Here is a 17977-nt window from a genome sequence, read left to right as displayed (position 1 = left end):
TTTGGAGCCTGGCCCACTGGGATGAGACAGCTGAAAGCAGTGGAAGGGGTGGTCTGGGCCGCCAGGGCCTGTGTGCCGTGACCCCTGTGGCAGACCTGGCGGTAGTAGCGGCCAGTGGTGAGCAGTGGGGGGCTCTTCCGTTCAGGAGCAGATGGCCTTCACCACCCTTAAGAGTCCTTGAAGTTTCCAGCCCAAAACAATGAATATGACAATGCCACGCCCTCCCTCATGCCTTCCAGAGCTCCCTCATGCCCATGGGCCAAATCTGCAGTAGTCCACCAGCGCTCATGCCCTTTGCAACCAGACTGCTGCCTCTCATCTTACCTGTCTCCTAAGTCTCTCCGTACTCACCCCATTTCAACCTTCTGTGCTTGGCTGTCCCCAAACATTAGAGTTTTGCTTCTCCCAGGCCTCTGCCTTGAAAGCTCTTCCTGCCTCATGCTTCCATTCCTTTTCAACTCAGAGGGCCTGACTAGAATGTCCTTTCTTCTGGAAGTCTCCCCTGTCTCCCTGGGCTGCTCTTTCCCTTCTCCTACAGCCTGTGGGCTTCCATGGATCAGGATCATCTTCATTTAGCCATTCATCCCAGCACTTTGTCCTGTCTGGCCCCACAGGGGGCTGGCGCACAGCACCTGCAGTGGTGCTTGGAGAACAAGAGAAGGAAGCTAAGGGCCCTGCACTGACACCCTGGGTGGTGGGCTGGGGAACCAGCTAGAAGGTGGGGGAAGTGTGAGCTAATTCTGGACAGTGGTAAAAGCTCTGGAGGAGCCGGACCACCCCCCCACCCCCAATTTCCATGGGTGGAGGGGGAGGGCCTGACTCAGGCTCCTTTTGCCTTCTGGGAAGTAGGGTGGGGAGGATTTGGCCCATGCTGCCTGCCCACAGTCCCAGAGGCCTCCGGGCTTTGGTTTTCTCCTTGCAGAGGAAATCCATGCTGAGGTCTGCTATGCAGAGTGCCTGCTGCAGAGAGCAGCTCTGACCTTCCTGCAGGTAGGAACCCTCTCCTTGTACAAACGGCCTGGGGATTTCAGATCAGTCACCATCTCCAAGCCGGAAGTGGCTATAGCAGCCACAGCCAGCCTCCTTGTGGTTTAGGAGAGGACCGAGGCTTGGTCACCCCAGCCCTGCCAGCCCTGGCCAGGCTCATGGGCAGCGGTGATGGGCTTTACCCCTCCACACTGGGCACACGTGTTCCCACCCACTACTAGGATGTGCTCCCACCTCAGGACTGCTGTTTTCTTCCTAAGGGCCCTGTGGGGTGACAGGCATTCCCACAAAACCTGCTTTACAGTTGACTCATTCAACAAGCAAGTTTGAATGGATCAAACTTGATTCTACGATATACCAGGCTTTGTGTGTCCATTTTACTATGTGGTTTTATATACCTTTCACCGGATGCATGGTGGTCGTTACGTAAATGTACTTATATTAAGAAATCTTCACCTCACCGGCCTGCGAAGGGGAGGGTTAGAGGGGAGGAGCCACTTTCACAGGGTCACCTGATTAGCAACAGCCAGAGCTGGGGTTTGAATGCAGGGCTGGACTCAGAGCCTGTGGTCCTCACCACACAGTGGTGATCTCACCAGAAAGCCTGGGTTAGAACATATAATCATCATGTGAATGTGGGTATTGGGGTAGAGAGGCATATATGGATTTTATTATTAGGATACTATTTATTTTTGTTAGCTTCTGTTCTTTTTGTACCTCAGGTAATTAGAATTAGATTAATCCTAAATTCTCATTAGGATTACTGTTAATAATTGCATTGTGAGTGGCCTTCTATTTATTTGTGTATTTTATTACACATAATAAATAAATGCCCATGGTTTCCCCCACCCAACCAGAGGACAGAACATAGCTAGTGAGTCCCCTGGCCCCCTGGGCTCCTTCCCACACTGTCCCCTGCCTCCCTTCATGGGGAAACCACTGCCTAGAGTTTTGTTGATCATCCCCCACCTTATTTTTTTAAAAATAGTTTTCTCAGCTTTCTATTCATGTCTTAGCAGCATATTGTTGTGTTTTAGTTGGCTTCAAGCTTCTTAAGCCCTCAGGCTGTGTGGGACTTGCTTTCTTTACTCACTCAACCATATGCGGTTGTATAATATTCCCTTCTATGGATACAGCAGTCTGTTTATCCATTCTCCTGCTGAAGGCCATTTGGGTTGTTTGTAGTTACTGGTGGCTATAAACACTGGTGCCATGAATGTTCTGGAAGGTGACTTCTGCAGCCCATGTTCTTCTTGGGCATACCCCCAGGAATGGAACTACATCTGGGCTGTAGGTAGTGGTGCTTTAAATTACAGATGTGGTAAGTAGCTGCTTGTTGTAAAAAAACAGAAAAATTCCCCCCCAAAAATGAGCTTCCCTCTCGCTTTGCCACGGTTCGTCCACCTAGAGGAGGCACTGTTAACCACTGGGAGTCCCTCCTCCAGGTCCTTCTCCAGGCACTTAGCATATGTAACTGGGAGGCTGTGGGTGAGCCCTGGACATTCTGGAGGGCTTGTTTGGCAAGGAAACCCTTATCTCAGGTCCCAGGGGTTCGGGAGGCCTGACCTCAATGCCTGACCCCATCCCTCCAGGGCTCCTTTTAGGGCTGGGCCGGAGGTGGGGCAGGCTGGGCCCAAAGCCCTGTATGATTCTTCTCAAGCCTGTGGCTCCCCACCCAGGCCTGGCTCTTAGCATCTCTCCCTCCTGCAGGATGAGAACATGGTGAGCTTCATCAAGGGCGGCATCAAAGTTCGAAACAGCTACCAGACCTACAAGTAAGTGGGGCTGGTTTGGGGGTGACTGGGTCCACGGCGTCTGCGACTCTGTGCCCCTCTGGCCTCTTTGTGGGAGGTAGAGAGCAGGAAGGCAGTGGTGGCAGGAAGCCTAGAATGCCATGTGACCTCAGGCAGATTTCTGCATCCTCAGGACCTCAGTTTTCCGGAATATTATTCCCCTGGTTTTTTGTTATATCTGTTCATTTGGTTCCCCTGAGTCTATGTCTGACCCTGAGCACGGGAAAATCAGACAGATTCTGGATAAACTGCTTGGTGTGGTAGAGGCTCGGAGGCAGGCACAAGGACTGTCTCTTTGAGAACAGCAACAGAACCCTTACCTATCTGTTAAGACTCAATCCAAATGCCGCTTTCGCATGAAGCCTGCCTTCGACCCTCCAGTATACACTCTCACCCTCCCGAGGGCCAGATCATTTCCATGCCTTCTCAGCTGTGGGCCAGCCATGGGCCTAGTTTAATGGATAAAAGAAATAAGACTCAGTCCAAACACTTCTACTTGATATGGCACCACAGTCCTTACAATTCTAAAATCAAAAAAGCTTCAAAAGCCCAATTTCTCCCCTCAAGTTTGGCATTAAAACTCATTTTCCATTAAAAGTTGACTTGAATTGACTTGAGACTATGCATCATCTTATTTCCCCCATCTAACGTGACTGTTTCCCTGAAGAGATACTGTGAGTTTGATTTCAAGGTACTGCTGGGATGTAAGACCCCATGTAGTATCTGGGCACTGCATTACCTTGTGGGTCTGTGCTGGAAGTGGGCTCTGGCCCCTCCAGTTTCCTCCCTAGCTGCCAGAGTGATGTTTCCAAAGCACAGATCCTGTCAAGTCACCCCATACGAATTCCCTCTTGCTCTTGAAATAAAGTCCCAGGTCATTGCTGAGTCATTCCTGGGAGCTCCTCCTGCCCTCTGAGCAATATCTTCCATCTCACTGTGCCTCAGACATTTGGGCCTTCCCTCAGTTCTTCAAACATGCCAAGCTCATTCCTACTCCGGGGGCTTTTGGACATGCTGTCTCTCTGCTGGGATCACTCTTTCTGTGCCAGGCTAACCTCCCCATCCCTAGGTTTCAGCTCAAATGTCAGCTTCTCAGGGAGACCTTCCCTGAACCCCAGACTAGATCAGGCCCCGGGAGTCTTCTTCTTTGAGGCCTTCCTCATCCTCACAGTGACTTGATGGGGGTCTGTCCTCCAGAGCAGGAGAGTTGTGAGGGCAGGAGCTTGGTGGCTTTGCTTCTAGCTGTTCTCCAGTGCCTGGCACAGAGAGGCCACAGTCAGTGTTTGCTTACTGAAAGCCCTCAAGATGCTCATGGCCCGGGAAGGAGGCCGGCGCATCTTTAAACCCTTTGACCTGCCCAGGGCGGGCTGGGATCTGGATTCTATGTGACTGATGACCAGGACGAAGAGGGCTGGATTTCAACCAAGAGGCTCCAGGTAGACTTCTTGAAGGAGGGGGAGTTGGAGTTAGCTCAGTGGCTCCTCACTGGGACATTTGGCAATATTTGGAGACATTTTGGTTGTGACAGTCTTGGGGGAGGTTGCTTCTGGCATCTAGTGGGTGGCGGCCAGGGATACCACTAAACATCCTGGGATAATACGAATGAAGAATTTATCCAGCCTAAAATGTCAGTAGTGCCAGAGTAGAGAAACTGTTCTAGAGAGAATGCAGAGCATGTGCAAACTTTGGACAAGGCAGGTGCCCTAGGGCTGATAAGGCTGACATTCAGGGGCAAGGAGTATCTTGTTATGGAGATGGGGTTAGAAATTCCTCGAATGTCAGCTCTCTGCATTGCCAGAACCCTTACCAATCTACCATCAGCGAGTTCTGGAAACAGCTGGGAGTGGGGGGCAACCTTAGTCCCAGCTGGAATGGGGACCTTGCCCCCACTATGTGGCTGAACAAGATTTTGCCTCTCTCCACAGGGAGCTGGACAGCCTTGTGCAGTCCTCACAATACTGCAAGGGAGAAAACCACAGACACTTTGAAGGAGGTGTGAAGCTCGGTGTGGGAGCCTTCAACCTGGTGAGTTGGGAGTGCCCGTACACCTGCTCTCTGCTGGCTTACGGCGCTGGGCCTCATGCTGGCCCAGGGACCTAGCAGTAAAGCAGACCTGTTGCCAGCCTCGGATGCTCAGAGCTAGCATGGGGTGGGAGTGGGTGCTGGCGCTGGCTTCAGAAGTCCCTCCATGCATTTCTCCCCAGGTCAAGTTGAAAGCTTGAAATGCACCAGGGTGGCAGTGTTTATAGGACCAGGAAAAGACAAACACAATAAATGAGGGCCTTTTTCTACTCTGGAGACCTGGTGGTTAAATATTGACCAGTAGCAGGGAGGGAGAAAGGCCTGGAAGCAGTGGGCAACCCACAGGAACAGAAAGCCGAGACCCCTTCCTGGGGAGAGGTTAGGGAAGGTTTCATGGAGTGGGGAATATTTGGGTTGGGTCCTGAAGGATCTGTAGGCGGGAAGGGCATTCAAGGCAGAAGGAACAGTGTGAGCTAAGCTAGGCGGGGAGGTTCTGAGGCCTCTTCTTGGGAGGAGGAGCTGCTCATCAACAATTTAGACTCTTGTCCCCAGATGTCCAGAGACCTGTCCAGAAGTGCGTGTGTGGCAGGGTATGGCTCTCTCCCCTCTAGGCAAGGCTGTTCCAGGAGCAGGCCTTGGGGCAGGAGTCCCTGCCCCACTCTGAATCCCAGTTTCCTTGTATGTAAAGTGGGAACAGGGATCCTGGCCTTAGTGCTGAGAAGTTCAAACTGCAGAGTTCATCAGATGCTTTAGCAGGTTATAGCCAGGCTGTCCTGGGTTTGAGAACTGGCTCGCCTTCTGATGAGCTGTGGGGCCTTAGACCTGTCCTGTCACTTATCCCTGCCTCTGTTTTTCCATCTGTCGGACGGGGCAGTGATCTTTCTTGGCAAGACTGTTGAGGATCAGATGCAAAGCCAGAGCCCCTGGTGCAGAGCAGGGGTTCAGTGTGACATCACCAGCTGCCGTCTGATCCTTCACAGTACCCCTGGGAGGAAGGGGCTATTATGGTTCCCAGATGAGGAAACCGAGGCATAGAAAGGCTATGTAGCTGGTCCGGGGTGACCCAGTGGGCACGGTGAGATTGGGAGTTAGACAGTTTGCTCTTAGTTGTCGCACTGAGGTGCTTTTCTCTCCAGGGAAGTTGGCTTTCTGAGAAACCTCAGGCCTCCTTGTGGACGTTCTGGAGAGAGGTCCTGCTCCTTCAGGATTTCCTGCAGGACTCTGGGGGTTTGGGGAGGAGGGACAGCTTCTACCCCTCCTCATGACCACCTACCCCTGTTCCTGCCAGACGCTGTCCATGCTTCCTACCAGGATCCTGCGGCTTCTGGAGTTTGTGGGATTTTCAGGAAACAAGGTAACCACCTGCCTTCTGGGACTCTTGACTGCCTCAGCTGGACAGGGTGGGGCTGCGGGGCCGCAGGCCCTGTGTGCCGGTCCTAGCACAGCCCCCCTCAGTGTGTGGCCATGGACAAGGCCCAGGCCTCTCTGAGCCTCAGTCTGCTCTCCAATCAAATGGGGCCAGTGATCCCTGCCCAGTCCCACACAGGGTAAAGAGGCTGTAGGGTAAGGATGGTGTGAAGGGCAGCTTCGTGCAGTGGCCTAGAATCATGTTCTCTGAGTCTTACAGGTGTCAGCAACCTGGTGCTCCTTCCTTGGAAGACCTTGAGAAAATTCTTTCCCTTGGAACCATTTTTTTTTGTCTGGGAGTCACCTAAGAGAAGCACTACTATGCATTAGGCCTTGAGGACAGAAACCAGAGGACTGAAGCGCCCAGAGACTTTCCTAAAGGCAGGAATCTGAGTACTAGGTAGCAAATCAGGGAAACTCCCTGGTGGAGGAGGCCCATTGTGGTAGAAGAAACAGTGGCCTGAGAGTCAGGAGTCCTGGATCAGTCCAGCCTCATCTCCTCCTCTGTGTCTTTTTTGGGTAAAATAAGGGGCTTTTTTGTTTTAGACTGATCAGTGTTTCTCAAACTTGAACTTCCTCTGGCCTCGCCTGACTTTTGCCAGGTCCGCAGACCTCTATATTATTATTTATGTATTATTTTTCTCCCAAATGGCTCATATTTTTAACTTAGGTTTATCTAAAGGAAACACTACTACATAGAAAATTCATGTTATTTGGCATGATAAGAACATAATCATAACCATAAATCCTACGAGCACCAAGCGGTCTTGCGAAAGCAGGGTGTATGATCTACCAAGGCTGTTTTCCTGTGGGAAGAGGTGTTTAGAGCGACAGTGGTGTTGAACACACACCAGCACAGGACTGGGGCTTTCTCCTGGACACCATCAGGACAGACAGAGAACTGAGAACTGAGATCACTTGGGATCTTGGGATTCTGAGCCTCATGTCTGTCTGGAGACCTGTCCATGGTCCATGGACTGGGTCCGGGGGAGCACCGGTTAGAGGCTCCAAAGGTCCCTTTTAGTTTTGTTTTCTTAAGAGGGCCCTTGAGTCCTGAGAAGGATTTCAGGATGATGACAGGAGGGAGGAGCATGAGAAAGGCCAAGATGTGGGACAGTGTGGCTTGCCTGGGTAGGAGGAGAGGGTGGCGAGGCCAAAGTGGGAGAGCCCTCAGATACCAGCTCTGGCTTCATCTTTATCCTGAAGGCAAGGAAGCTGTGGCGGGTTTGAGGCCAGGGGTGAGGTAGGTCAGATTTGTATATTAGAAAGAATGAGAATACCCTGAAGAATAGATGGGGGCGGACTGCAGACAGGGACACTAGGGGAGTCTGGCCTCTCCTCCCCAGCCAAGCTCTAGAGGCTTTTTCTCCAGGAAGCCTTCCTAGGCCGCAGTCCTCGTGGTCCCATCTGTGCTCTGAGTCTATGGTTAGGATTATCTGCCTCAAGTGCAGTCTGGCTTCTCTTCCTCCCTGACCAGACCCGGGGCTGCTCCGGGCCTCATTGCTCACCCTGGGGGCCAGCAGGTAAATAAGGGCAGGAATGGGGAAGGAGCTATTGAGGAAGTGGGGGACACCTGGACCCAAGCCTCTGCCCTGGCCTTGGCAGCAATGTCCCCTGCCCCCAGAAAGGTGGCCAGGGTACCGAGAGGGGAGCCTGGCTGAGGGTGGCCCCGCCCGAGCGCGGCTGACCTGGCCAGCAGGGATCCAGATGCAGAGTCCAGTGCTTTCCTGTCCCTGCTCCATCAGCACGGCCCTCCCAGCTGTCTGGTGACCTCCCGGCCCTGCCCCCAGCCTGGGTCCGGCCTCAGCCCACCGCGCTCTCTCCCCCAGGACTACGGGCTGCTGCAGCTGGAGGAGGGCGCGTCAGGACACAGCTTCCGCGCTGTGCTCTGTGTCATGCTGCTGCTCTGCTACCACACCTTCCTCACCTTTGTGCTCGGTAAGAGTGCCCTTGTGGGGGTGGCGGGGAGACAGCCAGAATGGGGCATCTAGGGTGTGGTTGGCTCTCAGGGCAGGGGACTGGAGGGCAAGGAGCTGCAGACCCTGCTTGGGCCCCCAGGACTGGGCCAGGTGGGGCTCTGAAGCCAGAACCAACGGAGCTGCGTCAGCAGTGTTGTGGCCTGGCCTGCCGACCGTTCACTTCCTCACAATGTGACCAGGTTCCAGCCTCAGTTTTCTCATCTGTGAAATGGGGTGGCCATGCCCACCTTGTAGAGGGTGTGAGGACCCTGTAGTGGACCCTGGGGGTTGTGGGTACCACTGAGGCGGGCATGGGCTCTTGGTTATTGAGCTTGGCTGGTGTGCCGGGATGATGTCAGCACCATCTTATATAATCCTCACATCACCCTGGAGGTAGAAGAATTACCCCTATTTCACAGAGAGGGAAGAGGCGGCCCCAGGAAGCCTCTGGTAGATTGCCAGGGGGATTCCAAGAGCCGGTGATAGGTGATATGTGCTGTCCCCTCACCTCCTTCAGGTACCGGGAATGTCAACATCGAGGAAGCAGAGAAGCTCTTGAAGCCCTACCTGAAGCGATACCCTAAGGTGGGCCCCCCTGCCTGCCTGCTGGCACCAGCCCCTGCCCATGTGTGCCCTGCGTGCCCACACAGATCTGTGTGCATGTCATTGCAGGGCGCCATCTTCCTGTTCTTCGCCGGGCGGATTGAAGCCATAAAAGGCAATGTTGACATAGTGAGTAAGGGAGGGGACTGAGCCAGTGCTGGTGACCCCTTGTGGTCTCCCAGACCAGTGGGTGGACTCTGGGAGGAGGGCTCTAAGAGAGAACCAACAAGAGAGCAGGGGTGGGAGAAGCAATTTGGAATGGGACAGCCTGGGAAGATGAGGGAGGAGGTGGCATTCGTGGTGAGGAAGACCTGATGGGGAGATGCAGGACTGTAGCATTCCTGCACCCGGAGGTCCTTTGGTGAGCTGGGGTGGGAAGCCCTGCTTACTCAGGGCATGGTGACAGGCACTGTGAGTGGAACAGCAGTGCCAGGGTGTGAGGTGGGCACCTTGATGACCTGGCTGGGGGGTCTCCGTAGATGGGAGCCATCGAAGGGGTTCGAGAGGGGAGGGACATGGGTCTGGCTGAGTCCCCAGGAGGGACTGTACAATGTAGAGTTCTGGGGTCTCCATCTGGCCTTGGCTGTGATTCCTCAAGCAGCAAGACAGATGCCCCAGGTCCAGGTCCTTTTGTGGGAGCTATTGGAAACTTCGGAGTTTCCTGTGAGGCACAGACATTGTATCGCTTTCATATTAATACTTTCCCCTGCCTCCTGTCCTTCCATTACAGCTCCATCCCATCCTTTCATTCTGTGCAGAAAGACTAGAGTCCCAGGGAGGGGCAGTAACTGAGCCCAAGCTCGTCCTATAAGACTTAGTCAATAGAACCAGGCCTGGAGCCCAGAACTCCTGTCTCCCCAGCACTGCCGCCTGCCCTCCCTCCCTGAGCCTGGCACAGGGCTGGACCACTGTGCGCTGGAGGAGGCTGGGCTTGCTATGGAATGGGGCAGGGCGGTGGGACCATGAAGCTGACCAGCAGGTGCCCGCAGGCCATCCAGCGGTTCGAGGAGTGCTGTGAGGCCCAGCAGCACTGGAAGCAGTTCCACCACATGTGTTACTGGGAGCTGATGTGGTGCTTCACCTACAAGGGCCAGTGGAAGATGGCCTACTTCTATGCCGACCTGCTCAGCAAGGAGAACTCCTGGTCCAAGGTGGGCTGATACCAGGTGCTGGGGACCTTGGGGGACCAGGCCAACCCCGTCTGGCCATGAGGCCCCCAGACCCAGGGCCAAACCCTTGACTGAAAGCCTGTCTCAGCTGGAATTTAAACAGAACCATAAGTTCTAAGAGGACTCAGGGTTGGTAGGAACTAAAGACCGTGAGGAGCAGATAAAGTTTAGAACTACAGTGTCAGTCAAGATTTTTTAGTCACAAGGGACAGAAGCATGGCTCAACTGTCTGGGTGAGCGCTGTCTAAGAGAACATTCTGTTATGGTGGAGGTAGCCCCCAGCTACATGGGCACATTGAGCACCTGCAGTGTGTTAGTGCAAACTGGGTGCTTTCAATTTTATTTAATTTTAATTCAAATTTAAACTTAAAAAGTCACTCGGGGTTAGTGGCCACTAAATATGGACTATGCAGGTTGAAAACACAAAAGGCTCTTTGGTTGATAGACCTGAAAATTCTAGGCACAAATGATTTCAGGTAGGGCTGGATCCTGGAATTCAAATTATGTCACCTGGGCTTGACATTTTTCCATCTGTGGCTGTACTCTGCCCTTTGACATCTTTGCTGTGCAGGAGGGTTTTCTCCTTGTGACAGGGTGGCTATGGACTGCCTGACCCTAACTCACATCTTCCCTTTGGTTTCAACCATAGTCCCACAGTCGAGGCTCACTGGTCTGGCATAGATCACATGTCAGTGCTTGGAAACAGGAGTGGGAAGACTCCTCATGGATCAAGAATAGGAGAGGGGTGGTTCTCCAGAAAAAAATAAGGTCCCCAGAAAAAGTGTTGGTTGGTGGGAGGAGGCATTAAAGAAAGAGATGCTATAAAGGCAAAATAAGGCACAGCAGATGCCCACAGTGAGTGAAAACTTATGACATTATGGTAAGCGATGAAACAAGTATTAGCCATTATCATCACAGTAATGATAGCAGAGAATGCTGAACTAAGACTCTTAGAATCACAGAGATCATCAGAGAGCATCCAATTTGGTATTGGCAAATACACAGACCATGTGTCTCAATGACCTGAAATCCTGATTTCTCATCCCTCCCCTACCTTTTCAGTACCTCTGCCAAGACAAAGCTGAAAGGGAATTCTTTGGGTCTGGGGCAGGCGGGGCTGGAGGAGGGGGCAGGCTTTCACTGAGCTCTTGCTGTGTGCCCAGCACTTGCTGATTCTCTATAGCACACCCGATGAGGTAGGAATTACCTCCACTGGGTGCACAGGGACATGGAGGCCAAGAGAAGGTATGTGACTTCCCTGGCCCACACAGCTGCTGGTGACAGACACTGGATTTGAAGACAGTTCTGTGTGACTCAAAGGCCTTTGCTTTTCCCTTGTTCCTTAAGTCCCACCTAGGAGGCCCCTCTTGCCCTGAGACCACCTTGCTGTTGAAGGTGCTCCCTCAGACCCAGTCCCTGTGGGCCTGGCATTCATTCTGCATCACCTCACACCACTAACAGGAACACAACCTCAGGGAACCTTGTTGAACTAAAGTGACCTAGAAGTGTTCCTGTGGAGGGAGGCAGGCAGCTGGGTTCACATACACAGGGAAGAAGAGGCCTGGGGTGGCTTTGCAGCTGCTGGGACGAACTGAGGAAGGCCAGGCCTCCCAGGTGTCAAGAAGTCTGGCTGTGAGTCAGCTCTATTGCCAGCTCACTGACTTTGAGGTGGTCAGCCCCCTCTCTCTGTAGTGCTTTTCTCAGAAGTGTTTCCTGTGAAAGTGGGGGTTGTAGCACCTTGAATTCTGGGGCCTCATTCATTCCTAATTGTAGCACTTGGCCACCAGAATCCACCAACTTCCAGCTCTAGGGACTTAGGGTGTGGCCACTGCCATATGCATCATCCCCTCTGCTCAGAATCCCTCTTTGCCTGGACTGTGCCAAGTCATCCATGTGAAGCCTCTGCATTTCTCCCAGTGCTTGCTGCTTGAGATGGCCACACACATAGTGGGGACAGTGCTGTGCTGAGCATCGTAGTGGGGGAACCTAAGGGGAGCTCAGATGCAGCCCTGAGCAGCCCAGCCACGAAGACAGAGGAGGATTTAGGGTGGCAGAGTGGAGGAAGTGGAAGGATACTCCAAGTGAGGAGAGCAGCAAGGACAGAGGCTCAGGGTGCTGTGTTCTGTGTCACTGGTGAAGGGCTTTGTAGGTGGGAGTGCAGGGGTACTGTGGAGGGTCCTTCCCCTTAAGTCACTCTGTAAGCTTCTTGAGGACAAAGGACTGTCCATCTACACAGAGCCTGGTAGAGTTATCCAGCAAAATAAATGTGTGAAATCACTGGGCAATCAGACAAGCCTGGGGAGACAGGACTCTCACCCAGAGAGGTGGCTGTTTTCCATCCCTGTGGCCCCATAGCATCCCTTGCAACTTGGATGTCTGTGGGTCTCAGAACTCTAGGTCACTGCATCCATCCTAACTTCTGGTGACTCAATAAGGGTAAGTTGTTTGGGGGTGGCTGAGGGATACCAGAAGGCTCTTACAGGAGGCCCATAGATGAGCCTGATGAGGAGGGACAATGACATCCCAGGCAAAGAGATGGCACAGGTGAGGGCCTGGAGTTTAAGGACTGATGGGGGAGAAATGGCAGAAGAGGGATCAGAAAAGCAGGCACAGAGTGCCTTGAGGGGGTGTTTGGGCTTCAGCCTGACAGTGGGAGAGCTCCTCATGTTTGTGGCTTAGATCTGTGCTCTAAGAAGTCCCTCCTGCAGTTGTTGGGCACCTCATGTGCCAGGTCCCGAGGACATCCAGCAGTGAACAAAGACCCTTCCATATTTTAGTGGGAAGAGGGATAAGAAACACACAAATAGGTTTACCGTATAATATAATGTCAGGCTGGTATATGCAGTAAAGAAAAGTCAGGCAAGGCCTGTCCGAGAAGACACCGGAATGAAGTCTGGGAGCAAGCCATAAGGATTTCTTAATGAAGAGCGTTCCAGGCAAAGGACACTGGAGATGCAAGGGTTGGGGAGGGGGAAGCTGTGTGCATCTCCTGTATTTGGGGAACAGCCCAGAGACCAGTGTAGCTAGAGTGATGTGAGTGAGGGGGAACAACATGAAGTTGGAGAGGAAACTGGGGGAGGAAACGGTGTAGGGGCTTACAGTCCATTACAGGGTGTCTGGATTTTATCCTAAGCATGATGGGATATCAAGATTTCAAAGAGGAATTGATATGACCTGACTAAAAAGATCAGAGTGGGGTGCCTGGGTGGCTCATTTGGTCAAACATCTGACTCTTGATTTTAGCTCAGGTAACCATCTCAGGGTCATGGGATTGAGCCACAGGTCAGGCTCCACTCTCAGTATGGAGTCTGCTTGTCCTCCCTCTGCCCCTTCCCCCACTCATGCTCTCTCTCTGTTAAATAAAATAATTAAATCAAAAACAGACTGGCAATGGTGTGGAAATGGCTTGCAGGGACAGGGATGAGAGCAAGGGGATGGCTTAGGAGACCATATGGACAAGGGCAGGAGAAAGACATACCTGATGTCCTGGAGTGAGGGCAATGTGGGGTGGATGCTGGTGCAGAGAATGAGGGCGAGGCCACTGGGATTCCAGAGCTATAGAGGAGGTAAGATCATGCTGACTTGCTGACTCAGTGCCAGGTAGAGAGGGAAAAGGTAAGGGTGACACCAGCAGGTTAAAGAGTGGGGAAGTGGGGATATTCTCCTCACCACCCCTGCTTCCTCATTTTGTGAAGGGCAGATGGAAGTGTGGAGGGCAGAGTGGAACTGGGAGTAACCCTGAGCTTCAGCCTGAGAGGGGCCCCAAGTGGAGGCTGCTTTCTGACTTTTCCTGAGAATCCACGACGTTTTGCTCTCTTTCCTTCTCCACCCCCTGTACTTTTTTGGGAGCCACTGGCAGGTACTTTTCCACAGCCCCCGGTGGCAGGAGCTGAGGTTCAAGGCTTGGCCACTGGGGGGCAGGATAGAGCCAGGTTTCTCAAGTGTTGGACTCCCGGGAACGGGAGTAGATTTCAGGGATGTACCTTTGGGGTGGGGATGGAGGTCTCTGCACAGCTGCACCTTCCCTGTCAGGGCTGGCTGTGGATCCACTGGGCAAGGCCCTGGAAGCGCACAAAACTGGGGACGCTTCCAGCTCTGTCCCAGAAGCTCTGCAGTCCCAGGAAGCAGAGGCCAGGTACAGATTCCTTTCTGGCATTGTCTTTGGGATCAATTGAGGTGAGGTATGTACAGTGCCTGACACACAGGAAGGCAGTTATACATAGGGACCCTGACTCACTCTTCTGGCCTCCCACCTGTTTATACATTCCATACTTTATGCTACCTATTTGTCGCCTTCTTACCATACATCTTGGTCCCTACCTGGCTTTGCTCAGGCTGTTTGCCTTGTCTGGAAAGTTCTTTCTCAGGTCTCTGTGAATCTTCCCATTAGCTCTCAAGGGTCCAGTCTGAAGGAATTGCTTCTCAGAAGCCCTTACTGCCCTTTGTGTGTCCATCACACCCACTGTCCCGCACACCCACTTGTTGCTGGAGTCCTTCCCTCCACTGCATCAGAGAAGGGAGGGAAGCGGCTTTGATGTGGGCATCTCCTGGACTTTGCTCCCATCTCAAGTCCCCAAGGCGCTTCAGCTTCCTCACCCTCAGTTTCTCCCCTGGGGCTTGGCAATGGAGGTATATGGAGGGGGGCTGATTACCTCTCACTCTTGCTCTGCCTTGCACAGGCCACCTACATCTACATGAAGGCCGCCTACCTCAGCATGTTTGGAAAGGAGGATTACAAGCCGTTCGGGGATGATGAAGTGGAGCTGTTTAGGTGGGTCCTAGGTCTCAGCCACATCTGCCCACAGCCACCCTGAGCTGTGGGCACCAGGGAGGGAGGTGGCGGGCTTCTTAACTCCCCTCCCCTGGCTCTGAGCTCCCTGACGCTCCCCCAGGATTGCCCCATGTGCCTCCTTCCCTTGCACCACCACCACTTCCTGCTGCTGCTTGTTCCAGCCCTTTGAATCTTTTCAGAGGGCTCCACCTCCCACCCCCCAAGAAAGTGGTTTTGTCAACATCCTTTCCAGTGAGCCTCCTTCTTCTGGTCAGTAGGATAGATGTGGACACTGAGGTTCAGAGAGGCCCCTTCTGCTGAGTTAGCCTGCTATTCTCAAGCTCAGTAAAGGACCAAAATGTGGGAATCAAACGGGATCAAATCCAGCCTCTGCTGTTTCTTAGCTATAGCACTGTGAACAATTTCAGCAGCTATAAAATGGGAATAACCACTTCTGCTTTGCAGGGTTGTTTTGTGAATCAAATAGAAACTATGTTGAAGATGGTGCGGGCCTGGAATCACTAAATTGCAGCTGTTTTTCTTGTTATCTCTGCTGCTGTTTGCCTTCCGCAAAGGGTCTAGAGCAGGGCTCAGCCTCAGCAGGCTGAGGAAGGAGCCTCAGGCCTTCTTCTAGTCAGGGGTGAGGGCTGACCCCAACTTGGAGACCTGGGAGTGGTGGTAACCTGAGCTTCCCGCTAACTGCTGTCACAATGGTAGGGTGTTTATATTTACCAAGTGCCTCCACTTCTCCATCTCATAGCTCTTCCAGAAAGTCTGGGAAGGTAAGTATCTGTGGGGGAGGAAGGATCATTTTCCCTCCATATTTTTAGGATCTTGGTTAGAAACTGGCTGAGATACTCCCCCTACTCCTAAGAATAAAAGATTAACAGGAGAAAAATAAACCAGAGTTTAATAACATGTATATCCTGTTTACATGGGAGAGACCCAGGAAAAGAGTTACTGAAATGGCCCAAGCCATCACCTTAAACATCATCCCCAGCTAAAGATAACAGAACATGTTGGGAGGGTGGGGAGCCAGTTCTGGGAGGTTTTCAGGCAAAGCAAAGTCAAGGAGGATAAGGTAGTCCTGCAGATAAGTCAGCTTTCTCCTTTAAGAGTTTCTAGGGCTTGTCATTATCCTCTTCCAGGTAGAAGAGAAGCCCTTATAAATGGAAAATCTCGCTTATAAATATAATTGTCTCTTACGAAAGGGCAGCTGCTACTAGGTTTTCAGAGCTTTTCCTGTATCTGCTGTTTCTTAGTCAGCCTAAAATAATCCTTGTGCCAAAGAGCCATATTTTGGGGTGACAAATTCTGCTCCCCTTCATATCACTATCTCAAATTCAGAGATGAGAAAACGGGGGCCCAGAGAGGTTCCACAGTGAATGAGCAGGGGAGGTGTTCGGCAGGGAGGTGCAGAACTTGATCCAGCTGGATGGCTCAGGCTGAGTGTCACAGCCACACCCAGCAACTGGCAGAAACTGGGAGGGTGGGAATGGAGCTGGGTGGGTGAGGCCCCAGATGTGGAGGCTTGCCTAGATACACACATGTTACTCTGCCCTTGGAAACAGCTAAGGAGGCCACAACTCACGTGGCAAGTTCATTAAAGGTTTGAGCTGTGTGGTTGTGGGCGGGTCTTTCCCTTTCTCTGGGTGTTAATCTCCCCTGTGAAACTGGGGTCAGACTTCTGCTGGGCCTTCTGGAAATGAGGCCCGAGAGTGGAAGCAAGACAACCAGCAAAGCAGGCCTGGAGCGTTTGCTGACATTCTCACCTCTGCCTCCTGGTGTGGAGCCCTCTTACCTAGCCTCAGGAAGTGGTCAGGTTTGTGGGCAGGCCCTGTGATAGAAGGCCACAGCCACGGGTTGAGTCCAACACAGTCCCTCATATAAACTGGGGAAACGGAGGCCCAGAGAGAAGCCAAGCAGAGGCTGGGGCGGCTGGAAATTTCAGTCCTCTCTAGCTTTTTCTTCCCCTCATCTCTTTCACAGAGCAGTGCCTGGCCTAAAGCTCAAGATTGCTGGGAAATCTCTACCTACAGAGAAGTTTGCTATCCGGAAGTCCAGACGCTACCTCTCTCCCAAACCGATCTCGTTGCCAATCCCTGCTCTGGTGGGTAGGAGGGTCTAGACTGTCCCAGTACTTGTTTGGGATTGTGGGGATTAGCTGAAAGCCAGAGATACTGCTAAGGCCAGGGGAAGTGGTTAGGGGAGAAAGACCTTCCTGCCTCAGGGCCTGGAAAGGATTTCGCAGTTTCCCTGGGACTGTGAGGGAAGCGTACAAATAGGCCTGACCAGACCCTGCCTGAGGCAGTACTGGAGTGGTGGGGGCAGGGAGACAGGTAAGCAGGCTTCAGCTGCCTCAAGGTGAAGGAGTAGGCCCACACCCCTGTGTGCAGGCTAGGGCATCACTCAGCTGTTTGTGTTCCCACCCATCCGTTTCAGTTTTATCACAGGATTGTAATGGTTTACACTGTCCCCCTCACTGGACCAAGTCTCAGGCCTGGGACCATGTTATAGTCAACTCTGTAGTAAACAATAGCTGACAATGTTACTGGGTGCTGACTGTTCTTTACACCCATTGCCTCATTTGATCCTTACAACCCTGAGTATCAGATGCTGGTGGTATCCCCATTTTACAGAAAGTAGAAAGATAAAACTTCTAATACATAGGTAAGATATAAGTAGAAAGATAAAATAACTTATCTAGGTCACACAGCTAGTGAGTTGAAGAGTTAGAATTTAAACCTAGAATGGTTCTAGAGCCCAGATTCTGAACCACTGTTATGCTAATTCCACGCATGATTTTGACAGGCATCAACTTGAGAAGTTTCCAGCTTGTTAAGAGTCTTTGTTATTCAGATACTAAGGTAGCCAGAAAAGTGGAAAGGGAACTGCTTTTTTCTGGTCCTGGCTCCACTATTCACTAACAATGTGCTTGCCGTTGAATAGGGTTCCCCTTCCCTTAATGGAAAATTAGGAATGATAATTGTCCATTTCATATAGCAGTAATGGGAACTAGCTGATTAACTGTGTTAAATATTTTATGAATCAAAATCATATTTCCCAAACTATAATAATCTGCAAAATGCTATTTATGCCTAAAATAGTTTCTGTGATTAAATATATTTGGGAAAGACTGGCCTAAACAAGGTTTATACACCGTGGACATTTTGGAGCCTTTATATAACAATACATATAGGTAAGTTTCCAAGAATAAGCTTGAAGATGATTTTCCCCCTAACTTATTTGGCCACAGACCTCTTTTTT

General features: G+C 51.9%; 1 protein-coding gene across 3 annotated transcripts in view; it reads left to right on the top strand.

Annotated features, from left to right (window-relative positions):
- Positions 1-17977, top strand: part of LOC111143214 (tetratricopeptide repeat domain 39A) — a 38058-nt gene that overhangs the window by 14959 nt on the left and 5122 nt on the right. For all 3 annotated transcript variants that reach the window (XM_022496781.1, XM_022496782.1, XM_022496780.1), the window contains exons 5-14: positions 923-990; positions 2698-2762; positions 4706-4805; positions 6091-6156; positions 8039-8147; positions 8685-8752; positions 8840-8899; positions 9760-9921; positions 14619-14710; positions 16700-16820. In XM_022496781.1, the coding sequence (XP_022352489.1) occupies positions 923-990; positions 2698-2762; positions 4706-4805; positions 6091-6156; positions 8039-8147; positions 8685-8752; positions 8840-8899; positions 9760-9921; positions 14619-14710; positions 16700-16820 (911 nt within the window). The remainder of the gene's footprint in view (positions 1-922; positions 991-2697; positions 2763-4705; positions 4806-6090; positions 6157-8038; positions 8148-8684; positions 8753-8839; positions 8900-9759; positions 9922-14618; positions 14711-16699; positions 16821-17977) is intronic.

Source organism: Enhydra lutris, unplaced genomic scaffold (genome assembly GCF_002288905.1).
Source record: "Enhydra lutris kenyoni isolate GAN:26980312 unplaced genomic scaffold, ASM228890v2 scaffoldscaffold9, whole genome shotgun sequence".
In the NCBI taxonomy this organism is placed as follows: domain Eukaryota; kingdom Metazoa; phylum Chordata; class Mammalia; order Carnivora; family Mustelidae; genus Enhydra; species Enhydra lutris.
Note: the sequence above shows the minus strand (reverse complement) of the source record. Positions and strands in the feature narration are given on the sequence as shown.